The sequence below is a fragment of the Protopterus annectens genome, chromosome 3.part1 (assembly GCF_019279795.1).
Source record: "Protopterus annectens isolate FY-2018-M chromosome 3.part1, PAN1.0, whole genome shotgun sequence".
Taxonomy (NCBI): Eukaryota; Metazoa; Chordata; order Ceratodontiformes; family Protopteridae; genus Protopterus; species Protopterus annectens.
This window is the reverse complement of record NC_056732.1, coordinates 180109181-180131342: the sequence shown is the minus strand read 5'-3', so window position 1 is coordinate 180131342 and position 22162 is coordinate 180109181. Positions and strand designations below refer to the sequence as shown.

Genomic DNA, 22162 nt, shown 5'->3' with positions numbered 1-22162 from the left:
GCAGCCATTCAGAAAGCAAGTCCAATGACTTTCCCCTTTGCATGCCAAGCAAGGCTGAAATGGCAGCACCCTTAGGCGGAAAACTGGCATTATTTTCAAAAAATTGGCATATTGTCACAAGACAAATGGATCCTGGACATTATAAACAGAGGCTACAGATTCCATTTTCACACTCTTCCAAAAATGAGAGGCATGCCAAACCTGCCACACAATCAAAGAGCAGAGGCACAAAGACAAATTTCAGATCTCATGGACATGAAAGCTATTCAAGAGGTACCTACTCATGAACAAGGTCAAGGTTTTTATTCCAGACTATTCCTGGTACCAAGGAAGGGAAAAGATTGGAGACCTATTTTGGACCTATCCATCCTAAACACATTTTTACTCGTACCAAAATTCAAGATGCTCACATTACAGCAGCTTCTTCCCATGCTGGGCAAGGAGTCTTGGCTGGTAACATTGGACCTCAAGGAGGCATACCTGCATGTCCCAATCAGACAAAATTGCAAGAGATACCTCAAGATTTCTTGCAGGTTCAACCCATTATCAATTCTTTGCATTGCCCTTTGGCTTATGTACTGCACCCAGAGTATTCACAAAATGCCTGGCATCAATAATTGCCTACTGCAGACTTCAAGGGATACAAATATACCCATATTTGGACGACTGCCTGATCCAAGCGGACAGCAAGCACATACTTCTGAAACGTCTGGCTTTTGTAATAATGTTGTTGAATTCTCTGGGATACACAGTCAACAAAAAGAAATCAAGGCTAATACCCTCTCAGAAAATAATTTTCCTGAGTGCCAACTTGGACACAAACACCCAGATGGCCTACCTCACACCAGAGAAGCAGGGACAACTAACTCAATACTTCAGAACACTAGCAAATTTCACCAGGCTGACTGCAAGGAAAATCCTGCAGGCTCTGGGATTCATGGCATCTTGCATCCTACTAATCCCATGTGCAAAGCTGCATATGAGGAAACTTCAGTGGTACCTGAAAAACCTATGGTCTCAACACAGCCACAGTTTGGAAATAATACCACTAATTCCATGTCTTCAAAAGGAATTTCTGTGGTGGGCTCAAGCATGCCAAACAAACACAGGTCTCCCATTCTGCAAGCCTCAAGCAAATAGTCATCACAACAGACTACAGGACTACGCCTGGGGGGCGCACATGACAGATCAGTGCATTCAGGGCAAATGGTCCCAAAAAGAAAAGCATCTTCACATCAATCAAAAGGAAATGCTAGCAGTAATAAATGCTATTATGGCTTTCAAAGACCTTCTGCATCCAGGTCAACTATTGGAGGACAGACAACACCACAGTAATGTGGTACATAAACAGGGAGGAACCCATTCATACCCCCTATGCAGGCTGGCCATGTCACTTTGGAACATGGCTCTGGAATTCCAAATCGAACTTCAAGCACAGTACTTGCCCGGCAAGGAAAAGACGCTGGCAGACAATCTAAGCAGAAATATGACAGATCCACACGAATGGAAGTTGCATCCTCAAGTTTTTACAGAGATAATTCAAGCATGGGGAAGGCCAGACATGGATCTCTTTGCCTCCCACAAAAATCACCAATTGACAAAATTCTGCTCAAGGACTTTTCATCCAAAGGCCTGGAGAGTGGACGCTCTCTCTTTCATTTGGACAACAATGACAGTTTATGCCTTTCCACCTCTTCCTCTGCTGCCCAAAGTTCTATTAAAAACCAGAGCAGACAGACCAAAGATGATTCTCATTGCTCCAGACTGGCCAAGACAACACTGGTACCCACTCCTGAGGAGCCAGACGCATTCCCCTCCATGGACCCTACCTCTAATGCCTCCTCTTCTGACTCAGCACAGCTTCAAAACTCTTCACAGTCAGCTGAAAACATTCAGTCTGGCCGCATGGAAGATTCCTTAACATCACAACAGACCCTACTCTCCAAGGAGGTGCAGGATGTCATTTTGGAGGCCAGAAGGCAGTCTACTAGAAAAGCTTACTCCGCAAAATGGAAACAGTTTTGTGCCTGGAATGAGAAAAAGGGCCAGAATCCTGGAAAACTGAATTCACCTCAAATATTACAGTATCTAGCTGAGCTACTAAGCAGTGGACTCTCATTCTCCTCCATCAAAATCCATGCCTCAGCCATTTCTGCAGAATACAACACTGATCCACCTTTATTCTCTCACCCCCTCTTAAGACAGTTCCTCAGAGGGGCTAAGAATATAAAACCCCCAAGTAAACAAGCAATACCTGCTTGGGACCTCAATTTCATTCTAGAAAAGCTGACCTTGCCTCCTTTTGAGCCAGCTGCCTCAACAGATTTGCAATATTTGTCCTGGAAAACACTTTCCTTCTGGCTATCACCTCGGCTCGTAGGGTATTGGAACTACAAGCCCTCATGGCTGTGCAGCCTTTTACCATCTTCCATCAGGACAGAGTTTCCTTACAAACCAACCCATCCTTTATGCCAAAGGTGGTATCCAGGGTAGCTTTGAATCAGGCTATACACTTAGCTACCTTTTACCCTAATCCTCAAAACAAAGGGGAGAGACTACTACATTCCTTGGGCATCCACAGACAGCTGCATTACTATTTGGACAGAACAAATCCTTTCAGAAAATCAGAACAGCTCTTTGTGTCCCATGCTATAGGAGCTCAAGGGAAGCCAATTTCCAAACAGACAATCTCAAAATGGATAGCCCACTGCATACGCTTTTGTTACTCTTTTCATGGCAAAGCTGTACCTGCAGGCATCCGATCTCACTCCACAAGGGCCACAGCTACCTCTGCAGCTTTCCTCAGAGGAGTTCCTACCAAAGATATTTTGGAAGCAGCCACTTGGAGTTCTGTGCATACCTTCTCCAAGCCCTACCACCTACCATTATACTCCAAAACTAGAGCAGGCTTTGCCACTGCAGTCTTGCAGGGCATCCTGGCTCCTCCTAGTTCCACCTAGTGCCTACCACCCCTTTCTTAGCTTTGGGATTCTACCCATCTGTTATGACTGCAGCTGTATGCACGATGAACGTAGTACAGTTTTGTACCTACCATAAATGTAGATGTTCGAGTGCTAATACAGCTGCAGTCCAGGTTTCCCTCCTTCCCCTCTTGGGACAGGCCTATTGGCTAACACCTCTTCATACAACCTGATTGGGGTATTCATTTATGGTGCATTTGCTTGCAACTACTGTATTTTGATTATATGGCATTGCTTTATTACACAAATTTATGTATTGCCTTCCTTCTGGGGGCACCTGACATCTGGGGCAAGAAAAACTGAAGAAAATGGCGTTGGCTGGTTCTTTTATACCCCTGTCGCACTGACATCAGGGAAGAAGCGACGGCAATCGACGCCGGACCTAGACTTTGGAATTCGGCTGACCGAGGGCCTGCCTGAGGGCAGGAGAACCCATCTGTTATGACTTCAGCTGTATTAGCACTCGAACATCTACATTTATGGTAGGTACAAAACTGTACTTTTTTCCTATGTAGAAGGCTGCACAGGATGTACACTTTGCTAAATATGTGACAAAAGTGGAATTGCAATTAAGTCTACCCTTTAGTTTATACAATGTACCATTAATCTGGAAAGAGTTTACTACCACAGATTTGCAATTCAAACATTAATACATACCAGGATTTCGAATAATGGGCATATCTTGTTGTTCTAATAGTGTTTTAAGGTTTTTGCCTCTCCTAAATGTCACTCTGGGATGTTCATCTACTTTTTGGTAAACATTGGGGTACATCTTAAACAGTTCCCAATTTTTCTGAAGGATAGCTAAACACACGCTACTGTGTGTACTAAATGTAGTAATGAAATTCGTAAAGGTATTTGTGTCCTCGTGGCTAATATTCCAGTAGTGTCTGGGTGTAAAATCCGCTATGTCACCTTTGAGTCCAGGTAATACGTTAGATGAAACCAATGAAGACACTACTGGAATTATTAGCCACAAGGACACAAATACCTTTTTCCATCAGAAAAACTTGCAGAAGACACCTCGGATTTCTTGCAGGGTCAGAGCATTATCAATTCTCAGCATTGCCCTTTGGCTTATCTACTGTGCCCAGAGTATTCACGAAATGCCTGGCATCAGTAATCGCTCACTGCAGGCTTCAGGGAATCCAAATATATCCATACCTGGACGACTGCCTGATACAAGCGGACAACAAAAACAAGCTAACAGAAGACTTACAAAGAATCATTTGCTTACTGCAAGCCCTGGGATATACAGTCAATATAAAAAAGTCAAGACTGATACCATCCCAAAGAATAACCTTCTTAGGTGCAGAATTGGACACAGTAAAACAGATGGCATTCCTAACTGCAGAAAAACAAGAACAACTTCCTCTCTACTTCTTGGCATTAACAAAGCAGAAGAAACTAACAGCAAGGAAAGTACTGCAGGCCTTGGGATTCATGGCATCCTGCATAATCCTGGTCCCTCATGCCAGACTGCATATGAGAAAGCTACAGTGGTACCTGAAGAATTTATGGTCTCAACACAGGCACAGCTTAGAAACCGAAATACCACTAATTCCATGCCTGAAACAAGAGTTCCTATGGTGGGCTCAGGCATGCCAGTCAAACCAAGGTTTGCCCTTCCACAGCATTCAACCAAACCAAACCATCACAACGGACGCCTCAGACCTCGGTTGGGGGGCCCACATGCTGGACAAGTGCATACAAGGCTTATGGACTCCAGATCAGCTGCACCTGCACATAAATCAAAAGGAAATGCTGGCAGTAAAACTAGCAATCCAGAATTTCAGACCATTCCTCCAAGAAGGGCAGTTGATAAGGACAGACAACACCACAGCCGTGTGGTACATCAACAAACAGGGAGGCACTCATTCATACCCTCTATGCCGGATGGCACTGGACCTATGGAATATGGCTCTGAGCTACAACATTCAGTTACAAGCAATTTTTGTACCGGGAAAAGAAAACATCCTAGCAGACATATTAAGCAGAACTACCTCTGATGCTCACGAATGGATGCTACACCCAGACATCTTCAAGGTCATCACAAAGAAATGGGGTCTGCCACAAATAGACCTATTCGCATCCCCACTCATTCACCAGCTCAAGAAATTCTGCACAAGGACGTACCACCCACTTGCTTGGAAGGTGGACTCTCTATCCTTCAGTTGGAAAGGCCTGACAGCATATGCATTCCCACCTCTTCCTTTGATGCACAAGGTGCTATTGAAAATCAAAGAGGAACGTCCAAGGATCATTCTGATAGCTCCAGACTGGCCAAGACAACACTGGTACCCATTACTGAGGAGCATGTCTCTGGGGAAAATGTGGACACTACCCCTGATTCCTTTGCTGTTAACTCAGAGCGGCTACAACACCCTGCATCCCAACCTGAAAACTCTGCAGCTGACTGCCTGGGACATTACATAAGAGCAACTAACCCAGATTTATCCCAAAGGGTTAAAGACATTATCCTTGAGGCCCGCAGACCCTCAACAAGAAGGAACTATGCAGGAAAATGGAAAAGGTTTCTCATTTGGAGTACTAAAAGGGGAAAAGATGTGTCAAAGGTAGACATTGCCAACATCCTGGAGTATTTGGCAGAGCTTTTCCATACAGGCCTGTCCTATTCCTCCAAGATACATGCATCAGCTATTTCTACAGAATACAGCTTCGATCCCCCTGTCTTCTCGCATCCTCTACTCAGGCAGTTTCTGAGAGGAATTAAAAATGTAAAACCTCCTAGGAAACCACCATTACCAGCATGGGACTTGAACTTTGTGCTAGAAAAATTGACACTCCCCCCTTTCGAACCAGCAGCAACAGCAGATCTTCAACACCTATCCTGGAAAACTGCTTTTCTGCTGGCAATTACCTCAGCAAGAAGGGTTTCTGAGCTACAGGCTTTAATGGCAGTACAACCCTTCCTAATCTTCCATCAAGATAGTGTCCATGAGAACAAATCCTACATTTATGCCTAAGGTGGTATCCAGAGTGTCTTTAAACCAGGCAATCCACCTACCTACCTTCTTCCCCAATCCACAGAACAGGGGGGAAAGACTGCTGCATACTTTGGATGTACATAGACAGTTGCGCTACTACCTGGACAGAACCAAGGGCAATAGAAAAACTGACCAGCTTCTGGTAGCATATGCAACAGGAAGGGAAGGAGAAGCAATTTCAAAACAGACAGTCTCCAAGTGGATAGGAAATTGCATTAGATTCTGTTACTCCTACCATGGAAAGCAAACTCCACAGAACATAAGGCCTCATTCTACAAGGGCTACAGCCACTACCACAGCTTTCTTACGAGGAGTGGCTACCAAGGACATTATAGAGGCTGCTACTTGGACCTCCGTGCATACATTTGCCAAGCATTATAACTTACCTTTATACTCTAGATCCCGAGCAGGGTTTGCCACTGCTGTTTTGCAAGGGATCCTAACTACACCATAATTTCCTCTTCCTCCTCCCCTAGTTTGGCTATGGTATTCTACCCATTTGTAATGACTGCAGATGCATCCTTGAAGGACATAGTACAGTTGTACCTACCATAAATGTAGATGTCCGAACAGGAATGCATCTGCAGTCAGGATTACCCACCCTCCTTCCCCTCTGTGGTATTCCTAGGGTATTTGCCCATCTAATAGCTAGCTGGGGGGGATCTCTTATGGTGTATTTGTTTGTATATATGTACATACATGCTTATTTTTGTGTTTGCCTTCTACTATTTGGAAACATTGGCATTTATCCAAAATTTAGCTATCCAAGAGGGCAACTGGCATCTGGGGCAAGAAACACTGAGGAAAATGGCGTCGGCTGATGCCTTTATACCCGAAGAACTGCAGCTATGAAGTCGGGTGAAGTGCGACACCAGCCGAGGCCAGACCCAGACTTTGGAATCCGGCCGACCGAAGGGCTGCCTGACGACAGGACAACCCATTTGTAATGACTGCAGATGCATTCCTGTTCGGACATCTACATTTATGGTAGGTACAAAACTGTACTTTTTGCTGCAGCATGCATAAACCCAGATTCCCAGCCACCTACCCCTAGAAGGGCAGACCGGTTGTATAGGGTACCTGATTCAGACCAATTCCTTTTCAAATGCCCGCCAGCTGACCCAGCAGCCATTTCTGTTGCCACTGATAGGGCTGCCAGACTTCTCCCTACTATCTCTATCCTGCCTGCAGATAAAGACAGCAAGGCCATGGAGAGGTGGGCGAAGAATATATGCACTTCGGCTACTCTAGCATTTAGGGCTGCAAATTACCATTCACACATGGCCAAATACTCCTTGGCCTTACTGGACAAAGCTTCTAAGGAACTTGAGATTCCTGACTGCTGTGCAAAGGTATCCCTGTCTTCCTTGCTGGGGCTCATCTCCCAAGTCAGTAAACAATTTTCCAAGTTGTGCATGTGATGCAGCGGAGGCCTCTGCCAGGTCAGCTGCATCTGCCTCTGTATTGAGGAGATGCTCTTGGCTGCATCTTCATCCCCTACTGGATGACTTAAGGCCAAACTCTTGGATGCTCCTTTGGATCACCCTGCCCTTTTTGGCACCAAGGTAGCTGATCTCTAAGTCTCTTCAGCAAAAAGGGAATGAGCTCAAAGATCTAAAGCATCATCTTGTCTCTCCAGTCCCAAAATTTCAGAGGAACTACCCAACCAATACGCAAGTTATTAGGAAGTCTTCTAGGCCCTCTGCCCCCTCCAGGTCTAGAAGACCACACAGGAGACTGACTACTCTGCCTAGGACACCTCAGGCCTCTGCCCAGAGGACCTCCCTTTTCAGAAAGGGCAAGCAGCATCTGACTGCCTGCCTCCTTTTCTACCGCCCCCTCCTCCCACCATACCTCTATCCTCCCAGTCTCTCTCACTGCCTCCCTGCATGGGCCTTAGTGACATCCGATAAATGGGTTTGGTCTATCCTGAAGGAGGGTTACTTCATGTCTTGGATGCCCCCCCCCCAAATGTCCTCTACCCTATACCTCTCCCCTCTCAGTGGTCCCTCCTCCCCGAGGTCCTTAACAGCCTGCAGCTCCAAGGCACCATAGATCTTATCCCCGAGGGAGAGGCTTCTACTCCAGAAGTTTTCTGGTGCCCAGGAAGGAGGGGCCATGGAGACCCATCGTAGACCTTTCCTGCCTCAGCCCTTTCCTGCAGGTCCCCTTCTTCAGGATAACACTACCCATTCTCTTTCCCTTCATTCTTCCCCAGGCCTTCATGGTGACCCTGGACAGCAAAGAGGCTTCTCTACATACTCCCATAAAACAGTCCTCCAGAAAATTCCTCCGATTCAAAGCAGGCTCCTTGTATTTTCAGTTCTGTGCCTTGCCCTTTGGACACTCCACTTCTCTAAGGGTATTTACAAAATGCCTAGCCCCAATCATTGCTTAATTCAGAACAAGAGGTATGCAAAATTCCCCATACCTAGACCTGCTTATTCAAGCAGCAGACAAACCCTCCTTGCCCAGACTTCCTGCTGCAGTCTCTAGGGTTACTCATTAACTTCCCCAAATCCAGACTAAATCCTACACAAGACATTGTCTCTTCCTAGGATGCAGAATCAGAACAGACCTCAAGATGGCCTTCCTACCTCAGGAAAAAGTGCTTTCCCTGACCCAACTCTTTCAATCTGCCCTCCTTTCACCCGCCCTGACTGTGAGGGAATTCCTCAAACTTCTCGGCCACGTGGCTGCCACTGTTTCCATGCTGCCACTGCCAAGATTACATATGGGAAAGCTGCATTGGTATCTTTGCTCAGTATGGGCCCAGCACTCACACTCCCTAGAGTTCATAATCCCACTTCTCCCCTGCCTCCACCAAGAGCTGAAGTGGTGGATGGCCCAAGTGACCCTAAACCGGGTCTCCCCCTACAATTGCCCTCCCCTTCTCATTTCATGCACACTTATGCCTCCGATCTGGGCAGAGGGGCAACGTTAGACACAAGAACAGTGCCAGGTTTGTGGAAAGACAATACAAACAATGGCATATCAATATCCAGGAAATGTCAGCCATACTTCTGGCCCTGCAGACCTTTCTATCTTTCCTCAGATGGGGCATTCTGAAGGTCTTCACAGACAGCAGCATAGTGATGTGGTACCTGAACAAGCAAGGATGGGCAGAGGGGCAACGTTAGACACAAGAACAGTGCCAGGTTTGTGGAAAGACAATACAAACAATGGCATATCAATATCCAGGAAATGTCAGCCATACTTCTGGCCCTGCAGACCTTTCTATCTTTCCTCAGATGGGGCATTCTGAAGGTCTTCACAGACAGCAGCATAGTGATGTGGTACCTGAACAAGCAAGGAGGGACGAAGTCCTACCTCCTCTGCAGGCTAGCCCTACAGGTATGGGATTTAGCTGTCTCCCAGGGGATCTCCCTCCAGGCAGACTACATCCTGTCCCAACACAACTGTCCAGTAGACTCCTTAAGCAGAATCTCCTCAGACAGTCATGATTGGATGTTGTCAAAGGAGGTATTCCTAGATCTGATCCACAGGTGGGGTATTCCACAGATAGACCTGTTCACCTCCTCCACAAACGGGCAACTCCAGAGCTATTGCTCCAGAACTCACGACCCGAAGGTTCTTCAAACAGATGCCTTCTTAATGTCTTGGAAGGAGAAGTTCTTGTATGCCTCCCCCCCCCCTTTCCTCTGATCCAGAGTCCTACTGAAAATTCACTAGGACTCACCAAAAATCTTGTTGATGACCCCCTTTTGGTCAAGGCAGCACTGGTTCCCCCTACTTAATCTATCCAAGGGCAATAACCACAAGTTTACCCCCCTCACTGGATCTACTCATACAGCACCAGGGACACAGATTCACCTACAGTGGAGATCCCTGCACCTGTCTCTGTGGCTGATAGGATTCTGATTCCCTTCAGACACCTGTACAATGAGGATGTGCTCTCAGTCCTGCAGGAGGCCAGGAAACAAAACACAAGGAAATCCTATCTGGTGTCAGAAAAAACATAGCCGCTGGACAGTGACCTACCTCTAATTCTCTCAGGCTTGTCCTACTCCTTCTCCTCCTTAAAAGCACACCGGTCTGCCATTTCTGCCTGCCTGCTTGCGTATGGAGCTTCCACTAGCTTCCAGACTTCCAGCCAAGCTATTCCTAAAAGGCGTTTTACACTTGAGACCCCCTAGAAAACAGACTCCTGCTCCCTGGGATCTTAATTATGTGCTGGAAAAACTCACTCTGCCACCCTTTGAACCAGCTGGCAAGGCTGGCTTGAAATTTTGCACTTGGAAAACAATACTGCTAGTAGCTTTGACATCAGCCAGAAGGGTCTCAGAGCTCCAAGCCCTCATGGCTACTCCACCCTTCCTAGTTTTCCATATGGGCAAGGTCACCCTCAGGATTAATCCCTCCTTCACCCCCAAGGTGGTTAACGATCTCTCCCTAAATTAGGCTATTCACCTACCCACCTTCTTTCCAAATCCTCAGGGAGACAGAGTCCTTCACTCCCTGGATATACATGGACAACTTTGTTTCTACTTTCATATGACTAAGCCTAAACACAGATCAGACCAGCTGTTTGTTTCTTTCCACCCCAGAGCTCTGGGGAAAGCTGTGGGAAAACAAACCATTTCTTCTTGGATTGCTAGGGCCGTCTCCTTTTGTAACTCACACCATGGAAAGACACTAACTGGCAATGCCAGAGCCCATTCCACAAGGGCCATGGCTTCCTCTGGAGCCTTCTTTAAAGGTCTAGATACCAACTCCATTCTGGAAGCTGCTACCTGGTCATCTGTACACACCTTCACCAGACACTACAAGCAGGACCACATCTCCAGAACCAGAGCGGGATTTGCTAGGGCTATCCTGCATGGGTTCCTGGAATCCTTATCCAGATCACCACCCAACCAACAGTGAACTTTTGTACTCCCTCAGTAGTGAATACTGCAACATTGGAATAGGACATAGGAAAGTTGTGTAAAATCTTAGCATAACCATAGATGTCCTTTTCCATGTTGCAGTATTCCTTCTCTCCCTCCATCCCCCTGTTCTCCTTGGCTCCGATACAGGTTATGCTATCAGGACTGCCTCCGTCTGGGGCTTCTTGAATGTTCTTCGTGTTTCACTGTTGCAGTCATCACATTTGGGTTATCCGCTTGCAGTAGTGCTCAGTCGGCCCGATTATCAAAGTCTTGGGTCCTGCGTCAGTTGCTGTCTCATCTTCCCTGATGTCAGGTAGTCAGGGGTATAAAGCATGCAGCCAATGCCATTACCCCAGTCTTTCTTGCCGTGTGGTGCCCGAAGCAGAAGCAGTTTGCAAGTGCCGGTCGGCCAACTCCTGAGGTTTTCGTTTTTGAGTTTCAGAACCGAAGTCTTCAACTAAAGCTAAGTACCCTGTTGGGGAAACTTTTTCTTGCTCTAAACCGATGTCAGAAAGTCAATAATTATTTCTTGTGAAAAGCAAATACCTCAAAGATTTTTATTCGTACAGTATTCCTTTCCTAGGCCCTGACCACGACGTACCTCGCTGTCAGTTTTGTACCTTATTTAAACCACAAACTATTCGTCGTCAGTACATTTTCGCTTCTGAATATTTTAATGGTCTGTTCAATTGTCCAGATATGTCTTCGGTAAGCCACCCAACTACTGTTATTCCAAAAAACCGCAAAGGTAAAGACAGACACAGGCCTCCTAGGTCCAAAGCTTCCGACGACGCTTCTAAGCTAAGTTGCCAGTTCACCGGTACTCCAGTAAGGTGCTTTTGCAGCCCCTGACACCTGCTACTTCAGATTCGCAGGCCTCTACTGAGACCCATTTGGAGTCCGGTATGCCGCGAGATGCTTCAACTGTGGAACCTGCGGATGTCTGTACCTTGGATGGGTCCAGAGCCGCTGTGCAGGCACCGGCTTCTGAGGGTGTATTCAGGCCTTCTGACTTGTATATTAAACTGACACCATCTTCTTCTAGGACTAAAACTCGAACCATGCCTAGGAAACTGACACCAAGACCGCATGGCCAGGCCTCTATGCTTAAAAAAACAAATAAGAATGACTGAAGATCTTATTACTTTAATCAAGGGAAGCCAAACTTCCCCCTCTGAGACCTAGGACTGAATTTGCTTATGATACTTCTGACCAGGATTCTGAAATTTCTGTCTCTGATGACCAGGATTTACCCTTATCTACCTATGAGGGTTCTGATGCAGAGGATTCTATTACCTGTGCTTCTCCCCCAGAGGATTTTTCTTTTGGTGAAACCTTGCATACTCTTGGGGAGCATTTTCACTGGAAAGCCAGGATTACTCTGATTCTAAAAAGAGGCTTAGAGATTTCTTACTCCTGCCCCAACAAAGGCCCCTTGGCTATCCCTCCTGTGCTGGACATTGTTGACTATGCCTTTTCGGAATCTAGCTTGGCCCCTGACTCTCTAACTCCTGCTCCCATAAAACCTGATAGATATTACAGGGTTCCTGATTCTCACAAGTTCCTTTTTAAAAATCCTACTGCGGATCTTGAGACCATTTCACAGGGACCCAAGGGTATTAAGGCTACTATTGCCAAAGATCCTACCCCCTCTGATAGATTCCAGGGCCCTGGACAGATGAGTTAAGAAGGTATACACCTCTGCAACCCTGGCCATCAGGGCCTTAAATTGCCAGTTTCATATGTTAAAGTATCAGCAGCATATTATTGGATTGCTAAACAGAAAATGATGATTCCTGATTGTGCTGAAAATAAGGATTTACAGTATTTAATGCATTCTGCTGAACAGGTTGGAAAACATACTTTGCAATGTGGTTTTGATTCACTAGAGGCATCTTACAGGGCAGCTATCACTGGGTCTGTACTTAGAAGGCATGCTTGGCTTAAGGAGCAGTCTTTGCCAGATCATCTTAAAACTAAATTGCTGGATGCTTCCTTAAATCAGGACCGCCTGTTTGGTGACAAAGGAGAAATTCTTAAAAAGATGGAGGAAAAAGCTAAATCTATGCAAACTGTTAAAGATTTCTTACAAGTGCAGCCTCCTAGATTTAGTAGGCATTGGCCGTCAAAATATTGGTCTTTCCTGTCTCTTCTAGGCCTTCTCATTTCAAACCCAGAACCAGCAGAACACCCAGGCTCTCCAGTCCCAGGGTACACACAGGACTAAGCAGTGGGGGCTCCCACTTCCAAATCAGGGAGTAGTAAGACTACCCCCTATGGTAAGCTGTCTCAATGACTTAACATTAAAACTTCCAAGCACTTCTCAACTGACTGCTCCTTTAGGGGGAAAGATTGCTCTGCAAGCAAAAAACTGGGTACTCATTACCCAGGACAAATGGGTTTTAAACATAGTTTCCCCAAGGATACAAATTTCACATCCACACGTTACCAACCCCAAATGGTTGGCCAGATCTACTCCCAAATCAGTGGGCAGAGGCTCAAAAGCAGGTACTCTCTCTTAAGATTAAAGGCTATTCAGACTGTACCAGAAGAGGAAAAGGAACCAAAGTTTCTACTCCAGACCTCTCCTGGTACCCAGAAAAGACTATTCATAGCTTCCTATCCTGGACCTGTCTATCCTAAACACCTTTTTGGTGATTACAAAATTCAAGATGCTAACTCTTCACCAGTTGCTTCCCATGATGGGCAAAGATGCCTGGTTGGCAACACTGGATTTAAAGGAAGCCTACTTGCTCTTCCCAATCAGGGAATCTTGCAGAAAATACATATGCTTCAAAGCAGGCTGCATGCACTATCAGTTCACTGCACTGCCCTTTGGCTTATCTACTGCACCCAGGGTATACACAAAGTGCCTAGCTCCAGTCATTGCATTTTGCAGGCAAAGAAATATTCAAATATACCCATACCTGGACGATTGTCTAATTCAGGCAGAGAGTCAGGACATACTTCTGAATCATCTGGCATTTGTACAAAAGGTGTTAACTTGCCTGGGGTACACCATAAACTAAATGAAATCACAGCTGGTACCCTGGCAACAAATTATGTTCCTTGGGAGCAAGCTTGAACACAACTTCCCAGCTGGCTTTCCTCATACCAGAGAAATAAATTCATTTGACAACTTCAAACTAGTGGCCACAAAAACCCTGCTATCTGCAAGGGAAATATTGCAAGCGTTTGGGTTCATGGCCTCGTGCATTCTACTAATTCCATATGAAAGACTGCATACGAGGAAACTGCAGTGGTATCTAAAAAGTCTGTGGTGTCAACATTCTCAGGATCTAGAAGCAATGATTCCTATCATACCATGTCTATGGTTAGAATTCCTTTGGTGGGCAGAGGCCTGCCACCAAAACAAGGGACTACCATTCACTCTACCCCTTGCCGCCCAAACCCTAACAGACGCATCAGACTATGCATGGGGGACTCACCTGGCAGGGAAGTGCATTCAGGGCAAATGGAACTCAAGTCAAATGCGGCTGCATATCAATCAAAAAGAAATGTTAGCTGTGCAGAATGCTCTGACGGCCTTCAAGGAACCACATTCTTCCAGGACAATTAATGGTAAAAACAGACAACTTCACTGTTTGTGGTACATAAACAAGCAGGGGTGTACCCATTCTTACTCCCTCTGCAGACTAGCCATGGCTCTGTGGAACACAGCCTTGAGCTACCAAGTTAATCTACAGGCTCAATTCCTGCCAGGAAATCTAAATACACTGGCAGACAAACTAAGCAGAAATCTCATGGACCCACACGAGTGGAAACTGGAACCAAAGACTTTCAACATGTTGATCAACAAATAGGGGAACCCAGATATAGACCTGTTTGCCTCCCCCCGGAACTACCAATTTGACAAATTCTGCACAAGGACTCCCCACAAACAAGCTTGGAAAGTGGATGCTCTGTCCTTCAGCTGGAAAAATATATCCGTTTATGCCTTTCCCCCTCTGCCTCTCCTCTCCAAAGTACTTCTAAAGATCAAACAGGACAAACCAAGGATGATACTGATTGCACCAGACTGGCCATGCCAACACTGGCACCCCCTCTTGCTCAGTGTCTCAGATGGCCCCATGGCACCTATCTCAGACCCCTACCCTGCTGTCTCAGCAGGAGAGCCAGATTCTGCACCCCCAGCTTCAAACCCTGAACCTGGCAGCCTGGCTACTTACCTAATCTCTCCGTTACCATCCCTCAGTAAACAAGTGTTAGATGTCATTTTGGAGGCAAGGAGGCCTAGTACTAGAAGATGTTATGCCTGAGAAATGGAAAAGATTCTGTGCCTGGAACCAAACTCAAGGGATGGCCACAGCAGCGCCCAAATTACCTCAGATTCTTCAATACTTAACGGAGATGCTTCACAAGGGCCTTTCCTTTTCCTCCTCCAAAATTCACGCCTCAGCCATTTCAGCTCATTACAACACAGAACCACCCCTCATTTCTCACCCAATGCTCAAGCCGTTCCTCAGAGGGGCCAAAAACTTAAGACCACCCAGGAGAGCCCCAACTCCAGCCTGGGACCTTAATTTTGCATTGGAAAAACTCACTCTTCCTACATTTGAGCCAGCTGTAGCTTCAGAGTTAAAATTCCTTTCTTGGAAAACCACTTTCTTTTTGGCAATCACTTCAGCAAGAAGGGTATCTGAATTACAGGCCCTTATGGCAGTGGAGCCTTTCATCATCTTTCATGCGGATAGGGTGTCCCTCCAGACCAACCCCTCTTTCATGCCCAAGGTGGTATACGGTGTGGTTCTTAATCAGTCCATTCATTTGCCAACCTTTTCTAATCCACAGAACAAAGGGAAATAGATACTGCACTCCTTAGATGTGCACAGATAACTTAGATTTTACTTGGACAGGACTAAACCTCAAAAGAAATCTGAACAACTGCTGGTGTCAATTGCTGCAGGGGCAAAGGGGAAGGCTATTTCAAAGCAAACCATTTGTAAATATATATTCTATTGTATTCGTTTCTGCTGTAAGCACCATGGAAAACCTATCCCACAGGGGATTAGACCCCATTCAACCAGGGCTGCATCGACCTCTACAGCCTTTGGTGTCCCTACCAGAGGCATCCTAGAAACTGCTACCTGGAGTTCTGTACATACTTTCACCAAGCATTACCATTTGCTAGTTTTTCTCTAAATCCAGAGCTGACTTTGCCACTGCAGTCTTGCAGGGCCTTATAGCTGCTCCTAATGCTATCTAAATTCCTCCTCCCATCCTTAGCTTTGGGAATCTACCCAAATGTGATGACTGCAACAGTGAAACACGAAGAAATGAGTACAGTTGTGTACACTTACCATAAATGTAGATATTCGAGTGTATTCACTGTTGAAGTCCTGGTTACCCCTCCTCCAGCCCCCTGACTTCTTTTGGCTATATCTCTATTCTCCTTTACTATACTTAAACGTTTTTTGCTGTATTTGCTTTTTTGTTGGAGGTATAACCTTTTATGTTTATATTTAATTGCTTCCCATTAAGGGGGGCACCTGACATCTGGGGCAAGAAAAACAGATGTAATGACATTGGCTGCATGCTTTATACCCCTGACTACCTGAAGTCATGAAAGATGAGACTGCAACCAATCCAAGACTTTGATAATCAGGCCAACTGAGGACTACTGCAAGCAGATATCCCAAATGTGATGACTGCAACAGTGAATACACTCGAACATCTACTTTTATGCTAAGTGTACATAACTGTACTTTCTGAGGACTGGTGCGCGCAGATGTCACTTATGGCCCACGTACCAGCCAACATGTCAGACGCCTGCACCAACAGGGACTGGAAAAGCTTTGGAAACCTGACCGAACAAGCTGATGGGAACAAGGGTGAACACACTAGTGAATACTGCAACATGGAAGAGAAGGACATCTATGGTTATGGTAAGATTTTACACAACTTTTCTATAGTCTTCTCTCTTGCCTTTCTGCCATCAAGGTAATTATGTGATGTTTACCTTTACGTACTGCAAACTTAATTTGTTGTGTCACTGCATATATTTTGGTTAGAGACTTGTAATTAGAATTTTGTTCAGATAACATTATATAACATCTGTGGTAATATTTTGCAGGACATTGTACTGAACTCTGTTAACTTACTTTTTTTGGTTTTAGGCTTTGGTTCTTTTGTAGAAAAAACAGTCATGCCTTATATTAGTACTACCCCAGCAAAACTCCTGAACCCTTGCACTGGAGAACAAAACTGCACAAGCCCTTTTAGCTACAAAAATGTGCTAAATCTTACAGCTGATGGACACTTATTTAATGACCTTGTAAGCATGCAGCAGATATCTGGCAACCTGGACTCTCCTGAAGGTGGATTTGATGCCATTATGCAAGTTGCAGTTTGTGGAGTAAGTATTTGAGAGCAGTGTATGAAGGAGAACTTTTCTGAGCTCCCATATAGGAGCATGCATAGTTGAGTGTACATGACTTAAATAGTAGTTAGATGAACAGGAGAAGCTATCTTTAGTACTGTGAAGTTTAGTGAGACAAATGTGACTTTCAGCATCTTGATTTTGACTATTCTCTCGCATGTTTTCTAACCCTTGTAATTTTATCTTCCACAGGACTAACAATTTGCTGTAGTTGTGCCCATGGTAGATGCATTTAGGTAAAGTGTACAGTTCTGTACACAAGTCTAGGCCCTGTTACACTGTTTAAGCAATTAAGTGATGGTGGTCTTTGGTTTTACTTTTCTGGTTCAGAGTAAGCCTAATCAGTCAAAATTTGTTTTCTTTTTGAATGCATAAAGCCACCTGATAAATATTTCAATTTGTTTGAATGCTGAGTGCTCGCTCCTCTCTTGCTTCTGCCGCAGTATACAGCTCAAGTGTAGTGTCCATAATAAACGTGAAGCGTGCTCCTAGTCCTGTTAGCTTTTGCACACAGCTCTCACGTCCTTCAAATCAATACCAGTGTGGTGGGAATGAAGGACCCCGTATTCATTTGTCGTACCATTTCTGACATAGGTACGTCTGAAGTGTTTATGCCCTGCAAGTACTTGAAACTGCACAATGGATTTTTTATTGTGCCAACACACATACTTTTTTCTAATGTTATTTCAGCAGACTTTGGACTGTACTTTTTAATACGAAAACATCTTTATTGTATCAGTTATGAGATGCACAGTCGCACATTCATGTAAATGAAAAATCATCTTGACATTTTCAGTTGCAAACATTTATACATCATGTATAATCGTCTACACAGTCAGTCAATCAAGCATTACATAACTCATTCAATTCCTGCCTTACCATAAACTTAATTCCTCCTCCAAATTCTGCATGTATTGTTCCCACAATTCCCATTTTTTCTGTATAATTTGCTCATACCTTTTTCTAAAGATAACTCTTCTAGTTCTTTTATCTCTCTTACTATGTTCACGACTTCTAATATGGCTGTTTCAGACCTTGATTGCCATTTTCTAGTAGTTTTTTTGGCAGCCACAAGAATTAAACTCAGCAAGGCATTGTATCACAGCTCAAAAAATCATTCCCTTAGTTACACCAATTTGCTCGCCCATTGTTTGACAGAGCAGTCTGCAGGGAATTTTTAAAATCTGCCAACTCATTACACTCCCCAAAAATTATGTTGCCAGTTGCCACTTTCTTCCCTGTCACACCTCCAGCATTTGTAATCTTTTTGAGAAAAAAAAAGTCTTTGGAGTCTGCTTGTGGTATAAAAATGCCTGTGCAAACACTTCCAAGCAAAAATCCTGTCTTCCAGACTTTGTTGCATATTTGGGAGCCATACATATATTTCTGGGTCTGTACCTTAATTTAAAATTGAGTGAATAACTACCTGAAACACTTCTGTACTTGGGAGCAGGTATTTCACCTTAGTGGCCTACTTTGCCATTATTTGTATGTACTCTAACCAGATTTTTGTTGAGACTTTAAGCAGAAGAGTATCCCAAAAAGTATGATATTTTCTATTTTGTCCCTTCTTATAAGGCAATCATGAAGCTAAACAAATCCCTTGTAAGCATTTATTGAAAAATGAGAATGCTGTCATGTCTCTGAACATTTTGTTCAGTGCTGATGTTTTCATTCCTTCTTTACATGAATGCAACAGCTGACTGTTCTGTTCATAGACTGGTATGCTGATAAAAAGGCCATTTCATGTCTCTCTTTTTTTTAAACCTCCTGAATGTGTCCATTCCTCATCCTACACCTCATTGCCATATTTTGTTAAAAAAAATACTGATCTCTGACCCTGGTCCCCAAGTTGTCAGCCATATATGTGCAAAAAGATACTTGCTCAGACTTGCATGAGAATTTGGTGGTGTTGCTACAGAGTGTAATATGCCCATACCTTCGATATGCTTCCATATACCCCTGCTTTCATTTGTAATCAGGCTTTCCAGTAGTGTGCTTTAATGTACACCAACTCATCCCAAATGCTAGCCTTGTTGCTTCTTCTAGAAGAATGATTTTGTCCTAGGAGAGGTTGCGCCCTCTTCTTGGTAAAGATGGGCTCACAGTGGCTGTTCATTCATACACCTACACAGTTCATTCTTTGGTTCGCAGGTTCATAGCTGATCTCGGTCTGCCACTGTCATAAGTACATATCCTTCTCCTTTGCCTTTCTGCCATCTAGGTAATTCTCTGATATTTACTCTTTGTACTGCAAAGCTTAGTTTATTGGATCACTGCATACTTTTTGGTGAGAGACTTGTATTTCAAAATGGTTGTTGAAAAATGTTTGAGTCCATTGCTGAGTGCAGAAGAGCCCTCTTTGAAGGAGGTCACTGCAGAAAGAAATTAGTGTTTCACCAGTCTGCAGTAACTTCAGAATTAATTGTATCCAGTAAAGGAGGATAAACCCCCTCCCTCCGTAAGCATCCCATTTTATATTCCACTATGAAGTTTGAGTCTCATGCAGAATATGAAATAGTGTTACTCGCAAATGTGGCATGAAACCATAGACCAGCCTTAAGTAGAGGCCAGCTACATGGTTTATTAAAAGCAATGGCATTCAGTCTCATTTTCTAGTAGTATAGTAGATGTTGTTCCTGTTTCACTTTTGCAGTCATCACATTTGGGTTATCTGCTTGCAGTAACCCTCAGTCAGCCTGATTATCAAAGTCTTGGGTCCTGTCAGTTACTGTCTCATCTTCCATGACGTCGGGTAGTCAGGGATATAAAGCCTGCAGCTGATGCCATTACATCAGTCTTTCTTGCCGTGCGGTGCCTGAAGCAGAAGCAGTTCGCAAGTGCCAGTCGGCTGACTCCTGAAATTTTCATTTTCGAGTTTCAGAACCGAAGTTTTCAACTAAAGGGAAACTTTTTCTTGTTCTAAACTGATGACAGTAAAAGTCAATAATTGTATTTCTTATAGAAAGCAAATACCTCCATAAAGATTTTAATTCGTACTGTATTCCTTGCCTAGGCCCTGACCATGACTTACTTCGCTGTTTGTTTTGTACCTTATTTAAACCACAAACTATTTGTCATCTGCACATTTTCGCTTCTAAATATTTAGGTGCTCATTTCAGTTATCCAGCTGTGTCTTCAGTAAGCCACCCGACTACGGAAATTCCCAAAAAACGCAAAGATAAAGACAGAGACAAGCTGCCTAGATCCAAAGTTGCCAACAATGCTTCTCCTAAGCTAGTCGCCAGTTCGCAGGTACTCAGTGAGGTGCTTTCGCAGCCCCAGATACCCACTACTTCAGATTCGCAGGCATCTACTGAGACACATTCGGAGTCCGGTATGCCACGAGATGCTTCAACTGTGGACCCTGCGGATATGTCTACCTTGGATGGGTCCGGGGCCTCTCTGCAGGCACCGGCTTCTGAGGGTGTATTCAGGCCCTACTGACTTGCATATTAAACTGACGCCATCATCTTCTTGTAGGCCTAAAACTCGAACCATGCTTAGGAAACAGATGCCCAAACCGCATGGTCAGACCTGTATGCCTAAAAAAAAGAATGGCTGAAGACCTTATTACTTTAATCAGGGGAAGCCAACCTTCCCCCCTCTAAGAGACCTAGGACTGAATTTTCTTATGATACTTCTGACCAGGATTCTGAAATTTCTATCTTCTCTGATTACCAGGATTTACCCTTATCTACCTATGAGGATTCTGATGCAGAGGACTCTATTCCCTCTGCTTCTGCCCCAGATGATTTTTCTTTTGCTGAAACCTTGCATACTCTTGGGGAGCATTTTCACTGGAAAGCCAGGATTACTCTGATAATAAAAAGAGGCTTAGAGATTCCTTATTCCTACCCCAACACAGGCCCTTACTATCCCTCCTGTGCTGGACATTGTAGACAATGCCTTGTCAGAATCTAGTTTTGTCCCTGACTCTCTACCTTCTGCTTCCAGAAAACCAGATAGATATTCCTTTTTAAAAATCCTACTGTGGATCCTGGGACCATTTCACAGAGACCCAAGGGCATTAAGGCTACTATTGCCAAAAATCCTACCCCTTCTGATAGAGATTCCAGGGCCCTGGATAGATGGGGTAAGAAGGTATACACTTCTGCAACCTTGGCCATCAGGGCCTTAAATTGCCAGATGTTCTTAGTGTTTCACTGTTGCAGTCATTACGTTTGGGTAATCTGCTGGCAGGTTGCCCTCAATCAACCTGATTAACAAAGTCTTGGGTCCTGCGTCTGTTGCTGTCCCTTCTTCCATGACGTCAGATCGTCAGGGGTATAAAACATGCAGCCGACACCATTACATCAGTCTTTCTTGCCGTGCAGTGCCCGAAGCAGAAGCTGTTCGCAAGTGCCAGTCGGCAGACTCCTGAAATTTTTGTTTTCGAGTTTCAGAACCGAAGTCTTCAACTAAAAGCTAAGTACCCCGTTGGGGAAACTTTTTCTTGCTCCTTACTGATGTCAGTAAAAGTTAATAATTGCATTACTTGTGGGAAGCAAATACCTCATAAGGATTTTCATTTGTACTGTATTCCTTGCCTAGGCCCTGACCACAATGGACTTTGCTGTCGGTTTTGTGCTAATTTTAATCAAAGCACTGTTAAACGTCTGTATATTTTTGCCTCTAAATATTTTGGCTCACGATTTAATTAGCCAGAAATGTCATCTGTTACCGGAATACCTAAAAAACGCAAAGAAAAAGACAGACAGGCCGTTGAGGTCCAAAACTGACTACTATGCTTCTCCTAAGCCAGTCGCCAGTTCACTGGTACTCAGTGAGGTGCTTTCGCAGCCCCCGATACCTGCTACTTCTGATTCGCAGGCCTCTACTGAGACCCATTCGGAGTCCAGTATGCCATGAGATGCTTCA

General features: G+C 44.6%; 1 protein-coding gene across 1 annotated transcript in view; it reads left to right on the top strand.

The window, feature by feature from the left end:
• Positions 1–22162, top strand: part of ITGB1 (integrin subunit beta 1) — an 823672-nt gene that overhangs the window by 283675 nt on the left and 517835 nt on the right. The window contains exon 6 of the mRNA XM_044066189.1: positions 17019–17257. Within this exon, the coding sequence (XP_043922124.1) occupies positions 17019–17257 (239 nt within the window). The remainder of the gene's footprint in view (positions 1–17018; positions 17258–22162) is intronic.